This window comes from Lutra lutra, chromosome 17 (assembly GCF_902655055.1).
Source record: "Lutra lutra chromosome 17, mLutLut1.2, whole genome shotgun sequence".
NCBI classification, from domain to species: domain Eukaryota; kingdom Metazoa; phylum Chordata; class Mammalia; order Carnivora; family Mustelidae; genus Lutra; species Lutra lutra.
In genome coordinates, this window is record NC_062294.1 from 43,122,176 (window position 1) to 43,132,037 (window position 9,862).

The following is a 9,862-nucleotide window of genomic DNA, read 5'->3' on the forward strand; positions in this document are numbered from 1 at the left end:
GTTCCTGGCCCGTGGTGGGCGCTGCACAAATTCCACCTTCCTCCCCTGTGCTCCCTTCCCGTCTGCTTGAGACCAGAATCTGCTCTCTGAGAAGACGACGTTCTGGTCATTCTTGGAATTGTACCAGAACAAGGCACTCATTTCCCCACCAATCCACTTTGTCGTCAGTGTGAGTTAGCATTTCTGGAGGAAGGGGGGACAGCCAGAACTGTCTCAGGCAGAAGGTAAGGGTTTAGGTTTTCTGTCTCTAGAATGAGGTCCAGGATCATTCGCCCACTCAACTGTGTATTCAGCAAACATTTACCGAACACCTGTCAGAGCATCCAGTATAGAGCAGTTGTTGGGGGTATAAAAAAGAAACAACATCAGCCTCATCGTGGGAACCTCTAGTCTAGGGTACCCATAAGGTTTTAGGGCATGATCCCCTCTAAGGAGCTAGAGGCAGCCCTGAACCTGGTGAGGCCTGGCACGGGCTCCCTGGCAACCGGCAGGCGCCCTGCCTTCCTGTTCGAGCCCAGCTGCCAACATTAACCTACTCCGTGACCAGCTGACCGAGAGATGTGGCTGTCAACAACCAACAGAATTCAGACAGCTCCGAAGCCAGGGCCTCCAGAATTCAGGCAGCAATCCACACGGCCCCAGATCTCCCTGTCCTCTCAGGGCCCAGACAACCAGCCATTCATTCGCTTACTGAGTCCTACTATGGACACAACAAGCGGAGGATAAAGCAGACAGAAATCTTGGGCCTCACCGACCAACATCCCAGCAGAGGAGCCAGCAAATCTGATATCACAGGCTCATGAATGCTAGGAATAAACACAGCGTAAGATGAAGATAGACTGGAGGGGGGAGGGACCCATCTGGAGAGGGTTTAAGGAAGGCCCTCCGCGGAGGTGACACTGGGCAGAGACCTGAGCCGGCAGAGGCATGGTGCTGAGGCAGAGATCTTGAAGATCCAGGGTCTCCCCTCACACCCTGCTTTTCTCTTCTTCCAAATGCTTGTTACAGGAGGTGAAATGGCCCTTCTTTTGACTTTTCCTGTGTTCTGTCAGTTTCCGAAGATAAAATACTAAACACAGATGGCAAGTTCTTCTACAGCCCAGGGGAGGTGCTGGACCACCTATGTAGGACAGGGAAGGGAGGCAACCAAGACTCAGTTGAGCGAATGAAGTAGAAAACAGGGATCCAATCATGTCTTTGGAGGCCGTGGTTGGTATGCTGAGAATCCCTTGCTGCCTCCACCAGAAGCCTGGTGGGGAGCACTTCGGGAAACCACTAGCGAATCTCGTTCTGGGTGACGTGGAATCTGGGAGAATGTGGCGGCCTGATGACTGACACACACACCCAAAAAAAGTCCAGAGAGAGAGAGAGACACAGGCATAGTCAGAGACAGACAGAATCATAGAGACAGGCTGTGGCCATTTTAAATCCCAGTCGGGTCTTCCTAGAGAGGCAGGGTGACCCCAGTAGGGGGTAAACAGCTAAATTCTGAGAGGCTGAGAAGGAATCTAAGCAGGCAGCTGGAGTCTCACACCATGTATGCTTTACTGAGAGCTGCTCAGTGTCCCTCCATGTGTCCCAGAGAGAAGCCTGGCACCTTAGTGCCACCAAAGGAGACCCATCCTTGGTCTGTCCTCCTCCCCATTCCTGTCAGCACCAGAAGGCAGGGTCAGAAACTACTGTCACTGAGCCAGAGGGCAGAGGAGAGGGAAAACCTTCTCCTCCCAAAACGTGCCCACAGCCTGTCGCAGAGGCAACACCTTGGAATGATGACTTCATCATCCCCACATCAGTCACCAGATGGATATGGTGCAGGTCACCCAAGCTTGTTACCTATGAGTGAGTGCTGCCCACTAGCCAGGGCCTGCCCATGGGCTCATCCGGGAGGAGAGAAGACAGTGCCAGAGCAGGTCTGAACGGGCTGGGGTGGGGTGGGATTGAGCTGTGCTCTGGTCATACCCTGACAACCCTGCTCCTTTAAGGGACTAGCTACATACTCCTCCTGCTGCCTAGGGGAAGAAACCTTGTTGCCACTCTGTCCCCTTCCTGTGTTTGCATCATCTGTTTGGACCCTCACCTCCTTGCCTCAGCTCCTGCTCGAGATGCCCCATTAGCTGCTCACCCAGGCTGCTGATGCCTTGGGCTAATGGCCTGCCGCCCCGCCCTCCTCTCCCTTCCGGCTCACTGCCCATTCTGGACACCCTCCCTCAGCCTGGCCAGGGGGACTCCTGAGCCTCAGAGACATCTGGCAATGCCAAGAGGTGAGTCCCTCTTTCTGTGGCTCCTCTCTCCATGGCGATTATTCCCCCACACTCCTCCATTTACCCATTTAGGGTGCCCCCGAAGTTGGCTAAGCTCATTCCCTTTGGCACTGATGGGACCTGGCTTCCCCTCTGGCTCTGCTCTGCCACCCCCTGTGCCTGCCCTTGGCCACAGCCTCTACCTTACCCAAATCCTGACATTCCCTCCACCCCCCACCCCAATTAGGAGTTGCCTGCAACCCTCATTGGCTGCTATGCAGACTCTCAGCCGTCCCTTTTGGGAGGAGGGGGGCAGCTGCTTCCCTTCCCAGGGAATTGGGGGAGGGGAGTGGACACAGGACTCTAACTTCCTGTCCTAGGAAAAACACACACCCCGTGGGGCCCAACTATGTACTAATTTTCTACCCTTTCTCTACCCAGTCTCAGAAATCAGGAGGCTTTTCCTCTAATGGGACGTGCACGCTTTCCACTGTGTTTTAAGAGAGGACATGGTGGAAAGGAAGTAGAGGACTGAGGGCGAGCCGTCTTCACTTCGAATCCAGACTCACCGTCGTACTGGCACCATCTCCCTCATGGGCCTCTCTGCTTGAGATAGTTGTCATCCCATTAGATGACTTCTAACACCCTGAGCAGTGTGTGACCCCAGGAACCCCTGAGCACCACCCCTCACCTCGCCCCAGGCCTATCCAAGGGTGGGGAGGAAGTAGAGCTCAGGAGCGTGGAGGCCAGCCCTGGCCCCATGGACCTGCCCCCGCAGCTCTCCTTTGCCCTCTATGCGGCTGCCTTTGCGCTGGGCTTCCCACTCAATGCCCTGGCCATTGCGGGTGCCGTGTCCCATGCCCGGCTCCGCCTCACCCCTAGCCTTGTCTATGCCCTCCATCTGGGCTGCTCGGACCTCTTGCTGGCAGCCTCTCTGCCCCTGAAGGCAGTGGAGGCCCTGGCCTTGGGTGCCTGGCCTCTGCCGGCCCCACTCTGTCCTGCCTTTGCTCTTGCCCACTTTGCTCCACTCTATGCCGGTGGGGGCTTCCTGGCTGCCCTGAGCGTCGGCCGCTACCTAGGGGCTGCTTTCCCCCTGGGCTACCAAGCTGCCCGGAGACCGTGCTACTCCTGGGGGGTGTGTGCGGCCATATGGGCCCTTGTCCTCTGTCACCTGGGGCTGGTGTTTGGGTTGGAGGCTCCGGGAGGCTGGATGGACAATACCACCAGCTCCCTGGGCATCAACACACCAGTCAATGGCTCTCCAGTCTGCTTGGAGGCCTGGGACCCAGCCTCAGCAGGCCCCGCTCGCCTCAGCCTCTCTCTCCTGCTCTTCTTCCTGCCCCTGAGCATTACAGCCTTCTGTTATGTGGGTTGCCTTCGGGCACTGGTCCGCTCAGGCCTGAGCCACAGACGGAAGCTAAGGGCAGCCTGGGTGGCTGGTGGGGCCCTGCTCACACTGCTGCTCTGCTTAGGACCTTACAATGCCTCCAATGTGGCTGGCTTCCTGCGACCCAACATGGGAGGCTGCTGGCGGAAACTGGGGCTCATCACAGGGGCTTGGAGTGTGGTGCTCAACCCGCTGGTGACTGGCTACTTGGGAGGGGCTACCGGGAGGGTGACAAGTGTGGCAAGAACAAAAGGAGGGACATCCCAGAAGTAGTAGCCCCTGCTGGGGAGAAGGGGCATGGAAGAGAGCTGGTTGCTTGTCTGGGCCCCTGGAGCCCAGAGCAAAAGAAACTGCAGGGCAGCGTGGCCTGCTTACGGAAAGAACTGAACCTGCCAGAAGACTGCATCCCAGCCGGAGGGCAGAACGGAGGTCCGGAGCTAGGTCACAGCAAGAAGGTAAGCTTGCCTCTGTACACATCAGCATGACTCCCTACCTCTGCCTGTCCCTTTTCTCCTCGTGCCCCACCTGCCAGTGCTACGGAAGTTTTCTTCCAATATAGAGGAAATGCCACTCTGATGACACACTTTGGGAGACGCTACTCCCAAAATATTTCCTTGGAAAGAACAGTTTAATTTCCCAGTAAGAGACGACGCAGGAGCAAGATACTGATGCTGTTATACCATCTGGAACTCACAAGAGGGCACCATTCGAACTGTGAATGGGAAGTTGATAGGAAAAGCTGCCTCAGCAGGGAGAAAAAATACTAGCAACACCAGAAATAGTCATGAACAAACGCAGAGTCTCTGAGACTTGACAGTCACCATATCGAGCACTTTAAAAGTGTCCCATTTCACACAATCCTTTGATATGGCCATGCAGCTGCTGTACACATGGGCAGGTGGTTCACTGCACAAGCGTGCCAGGCAGAGGGGCAAACATTGATCAAACTCTAACCTGAGCTTTGCTCACCAAGCCATGTGCCTGGCATGGGGCTGTTTCCATCCAAAGGAAAGGATATGTTATTCTAATCTGAACAAAGATACCGCTTACTCCTCAAGCAGTGCACCCTGGTGGAGGGTGCTGCCACCTGGAGGGGGACGCCTTTTCCTCATTTGTACAGAGGCACTATGTAAGTTAGCTACAGTCCTGGAACAAGTATTACCACCATCTTCATTTTGCAGGTTAAGAAATGTTCCCAATGACAAACCATAAGAGACTCTTACTGTCACAAAACAAAGTGAGGGTGACAGGGGGAGGGGGGTAGGGAGAGGGTGGTGGGGTTATGGACATTGGGGAGGGTATGTGATATGGGGAGTGCTATGAAGTGTGTAAACCTGGTGATTCGCAGACCTGTACCCCTGGGGCTAATAATACATTATATGTTTATTAAAAAAAAATTAAAAAAAAAAAAAGAAATGTTCCCAAGGCCCTACAGCAAGGAAAGGGTGGATGTGGGATGCGATACTTCAAGGCAGGACCTCCAAAGGGCAGGGACATTTGAAAAACTGGGTATCAGGGTAAACGCCTGTCCTTGTGGTCCACTTTGCAAAGGTGAACGGTGGCACCCTCAACCTGTGAGAGAGTGGGTAGAGGAGAGTGGCCATGGAGGAGACAAACATCTGGGCATCTGCTCTGATGAGGCGAGGTGCAGGAAACAGACTTGTTCCTTTAAAGACGATAATGCCACGGACATATAAGACACAGGAAGGCTAGCTATGTACCCGGCATGCACGAACCAGTTTATACAAGCTATTTCTTTTTATGCATAGATGTCCACGAGGGCAAGGCATTTTATTTGCTGAATATATTCCCAGCACCTAGAGGGGAGCTTGGCACATAGCAGGCTTTCATTCAATGTTTACTGCATGAATGAATGTTCACAATAACCTTCCAAGGAAAATGTTATTTCCTGTTGTATAACTAAAACAGACCAGAGAAGTTATGAAACTTGCCTGAGGCTCTGCAGAAGTGAGAAACAAGTTTATTCCCTGCACAGTGGTGAGACCAACGAATTTCAGTGTAAGCTGACCTCTAGCCCAAGTGGCCTCACTCCCCTCCTCCCAGAAATCCAGGGACCGCTCTCTCTCCCACTGCTCGGGAGCACCTGCTGCTTCTGGACCACTTCTTCTGGAGAATTGTACCTGCTCCTTCTAAGGGTGGAATTTAGGGTCCCTGAAGCCCCATGTGATCTGCCACCAGCACCCTCATGACCCTTGCTCTTTAAGCCCGAAGGCTCCTACGTGTTCTCCCAGCAGGTCAGCCCATGCACCTGTCATTCTGTTTGCCTTAAGTGCTTCCACCATGGCTCTCTGCCTTTGTGCCACTGAGGTTTTATTACCCTCTGACCACTCCATTCCCCGAGATCTCACTCCCATGAAACCCACGACAGCAAAAACTATTTTCAACTTATTTGAGATAAAATCGATACCTCATAAAATTCACCCATTTTAAGTGTACAAGTCAATGCTTTTCAGCAAATTTACTAAGGTAGGCAACTCTCACTTTCATCCAGTTTAGAACATTTTCATCTGCCCAGTAAGACCCCGTCCTGGTCATTTATAGTAAATCCCCCTAAGTCCCCAGGACGAGTAATCTATTTTCTACAGATACAAATTGGCCCATTCTGGACATTTCATATAGTGGAAGCATACAGTGTATGGCCTTTTATGTCCACTTGTTTCACTTGGCATGTTTTTGCGGTTATAGTACTCATAGGTACTTCATTCCATCTTACAGGCAAATAGTATCCCATCGTAGGGACAGGGACAGGCCACGATCCATCCTTTCAGCAGCGGATAGACCACCGGTGGCAGGGGGGTGGTTTCCTACTTTCTGGCTAATATGAATAATGCTGAACACTGCTGTGAACACTGCTGAAGCAGATACGGATGGTGGAGCTGGATCACACAGTAAACTGATATTAACTGTTTTAAGAAACTGCTTTCCAAGGTCACTCTACCATTTCATATTCTTACCAGCAACGTATGAGAGGATTCCCACTCCTTAACCTCCTGCCAACCATCTGGCCTTGTCCGATTTTTTGCCTATAGCCATTCCAGCGGGCATAAAAGGGTTATCTCACTGTACTCCATAAATATTTGAATGAATAAACCCATAACCTCTGAAGTCAGACAGAACTGGGGTTTGAACCCCAGGGGTGATCCTTAACAAGCTGCGTTGCCTGGAGTGAGTCACTTCCCCACCGAGGAGCCTGAAGACAGAACGGCGATGCCCTCAAGGGCAGAGTGTCTGCTACTGATTATGTGACCCCTAAATCATCATTACCATCATTAGTCTTCTCGTTATTACCATCACCCCGGAGACAAGCCCACACCAGTGACCAGGATGATGGCAGCCACCATCTGTTAGGTACCTACCACCACACGCCAGGTTCCCTTCTCAGCCCTTGACATATTAATGCTCTCATCTAACGACAACCCTATGAAATTGGTACTGGGATGGTCCCTCCTTTGCAGATGGAGAAGCGGAGACAGAGTTTAGGTCACTTGCCCGAAATCACAGAGTCAGTGACAGAGCCGACAGCACAGCCAGGCCACTGGCTCCAGATCCTCAGGCTCTCCATCACTGCCTTAGGCTGCCTGTCCTTATAAGGCAAATTAGATGGCTGCCTTTCCAGAGAAGCAGATAAGAATCAAGTGGGGGATCCGAGAGGGGAAGATGAGATTGGCTCAGGGTAGTCTCAGGCATCCCCTCCGAGACAGCCTGAGAGCAAGGCACAGAGTAGTGGAATTTGCTCCTCATTTTGCATATTGGCTGGAGCTGATAAAGGAGCTAAACGCATCTTTTGTGCGATTGCTCAATGGTGAATGATGTCACGGGTCTTTATCAGTTCTGCCAGATAATAGCTAACTTACACTGTTCTCCAGAAGCTGGCAAAGATCTGGGCGCAGAGCAGCTGAGTTCTCAAATAAGCAGGTAAGCATGGGGCCCTGAAGGGCTTGAGAGGGGGCCCCTTGGTGGAAAGGGACAGGGAATAGGGTACGACCAGGAAGACAGGCAGGCTGACCATTTTGGAGAAAGCATCAGAGGGCACGAAGGGGCCGCGTGGAGGGGTGGGAGACAGTGTTCCCTGCCAATGGTTGAGATGCTGCTGGCATGGGGCATGAAGTCCCCCCACCCCTGAGCCTGTCCCCTCCATCTAGCTGTCTCTTTCTCCAGTGGCCATCACCATGGGCACAAGTCCGAAATGGTCCTTCTTCCCCGGTGATCACTGGCTCTACTTCTCCGTGTACCTCTTCACCTTCATCGTGGGGCTCCCCCTCAACATGATGGCCCTGGTGATCTTCGTGGGCAAGCTGCGGCGGCGCCCAGTGGCCGTGGATGTGCTTTTGCTCAACCTGACCCTCTCCGACCTGCTCCTGCTTCTCTTCCTGCCATTCCGCATGGTGGAGGCTGCCAGTGCCATGCACTGGCCCCTGCCCTTAGTCTTCTGCCCCATCTCTGGATTCCTCTTCTTCACCACCATCTACCTGACCTCCCTCTTCCTCACAACTGTAAGCATTGAGCGCTTCCTGAGCGTGGCCTACCCACTATGGTACAAGGCCCGGCCCAGGCCTGGACAGGCCAGCCTGGTCAGCGGGGTCTGCTGGCTCCTGGCCAGCGCTCACTGCAGCGTGGTCTATGTCACTGAATTCTCAGGGAACTCCTCCCACAGCCAGACTATGAACAGCACTTGCTACTTGGAATTCGAGGAGGCCCAGCTGGCTGTCCTCCTCCCCGTCAGGCTGGAGATGGCTGTGGTCCTTTTTGGGGTGCCCCTGCTCATCACCAGCTACTGCTACGGCCGCCTGGTGTGGGTGCTCAGCAGGGGAACCAACCACCGACGGAAGCGGCGGGTGATTGGGCTTGTGGCAGCCACCCTGCTCAACTTCCTTGTCTGCTTCGGGCCCTACAACGTGTCTCATGTCGTGGGCTACATCAAGGGTGAAAGCCCGGCGTGGCGAAGTTATGTGCTGCTTCTTAGCACCCTGAATTCCTGTGTCGACCCCCTTGTCTACTACTTCTCATCATCCGGATTCCAGGCTGACTTCCACGAGCTGCTGAGAAGGCTGACGGGGGGCAGGGGCCCTTGGAAGCTGGAGGGCACCATGAAGCTAAAGAAGGGTGAGGAGGGGGGCAGCCATGGGAGCTGTCCAACGTAGGGAACAGGAAGCGGACTCTGGCAGTGGCCAGGCAGTTCCTAGCTGGAGTCAGGCAGGACTGGGGAGTGAGATGGGGGAGCCAGGGGTTGATGCAGCTGGGGCCGAGCAGGCACCCAGCCTCCTCAAGGATGCTCACCCAAGCCTAGCTCTCGGCCTTACCCAACTGCCCTCCTTTTCCATTCCCCCTCTGCCCCCCCACCCCTGAAGCTGTGGATTGAGCCCTGGGAGACAGTCAGGATGAGAGCGTGCTCTGGAGAAAAATGACCTCCCATGGCAGCAGGGCGGCTCCCGTGCTTTTTGGAAAGTAAAGGAGGAGTTGAGAGCAGTGACCAGGGACTGAGGGAGCTGCCTGGTGGCTTGGGACAGGAGGGGGAAGAAGCCACCCTCTAGAGCTGCTCCTACTCTCAGGTCAAGAGTGGGTACACAAAACCCCAGGCTTGAGGGAGCATCCTGCTCTCATGCGGATTTTTCCAGAAAGTTTCCATTGTTCAGTAAATTCAGATTTTCGGGGACATTTATGAAAAATAATAGAAGAAAAATTACCTAAATAAATCTGGCAGCAAGTAAAAGAGAATGGTCTTTCCTTTTTTTTTTTTTTGAGAGAGAGAACAGGCATACATGTGCAGGTGGGGTTTGGGGGGTGCAGAGAGAGAGAGAGAATCTCAAGCAGGCTCTACACCCAGTGCAGAGCCTGACACAGGGCTTGAACTCACAACCCTGAGATCATGACCTGAGCTGAAATCAAGAAATCAAGAGTTGGATGCTCAACCGCCACCCAAGGGCCCCTGTCTTTTTCTTATGGTATATCTAGGCCAAATGGTATTGGTGCATGGAAGCATAAAACACCTAGACTCCGAAGGAAAAGAGCTAAAATCCCTAGATGTCAGGAGAGGATCTGTGTCGGAGGAATAAAAGTAACAGCTACTCTATGGGAAGGACTTGGCCTCACCCACTAGCTTCTTCCATCCTCTCACCAACCACAGAAGATACTATGAGATTATTCCCACTTTGCAGGTGAAGGGATGGGCCAAGAAGCTGAAATCTCCTACCTGAGATCCTACAGTCTGTAAGTG

General features: G+C 53.3%; 2 protein-coding genes across 2 annotated transcripts; both read left to right on the forward strand.

Moving 5' to 3' along the window:
* The first annotated feature begins 2,908 nt into the window (after nt 1-2,908).
* Nucleotides 2,909-4,048, forward strand: FFAR1 (free fatty acid receptor 1). Its single transcript, XM_047709614.1, has one exon. The coding sequence runs from the start codon at nt 3,001-3,003 to the stop codon at nt 3,898-3,900; it is 900 nt and encodes a 299-aa protein (XP_047565570.1). The 5' UTR covers nt 2,909-3,000; the 3' UTR covers nt 3,901-4,048.
* Nucleotides 4,049-7,404: 3,356 nt separating this feature from the next.
* On the forward strand, nt 7,405-8,927 carry FFAR3 (free fatty acid receptor 3). The gene is made up of 2 exons (XM_047709612.1): nt 7,405-7,563; nt 7,807-8,927. Exon 2 carries the CDS (start codon nt 7,818-7,820, stop codon nt 8,787-8,789), a length of 972 nt encoding a protein of 323 aa, XP_047565568.1. The 5' UTR covers nt 7,405-7,563; nt 7,807-7,817; the 3' UTR covers nt 8,790-8,927.
* Nucleotides 8,928-9,862: the final 935 nt, after the last annotated feature.

Excerpts from the sequence above, each read along its gene's own strand:
- FFAR1 (XM_047709614.1), top strand. The coding sequence starts at position 3,001 with ATGGACCTGCCCCCGCAGCTCTCCTTTGCCCTCTATGCGGCTGCCTTT.
- FFAR3 (XM_047709612.1), top strand. The coding sequence starts at position 7,818 with ATGGGCACAAGTCCGAAATGGTCCTTCTTCCCCGGTGATCACTGGCTC.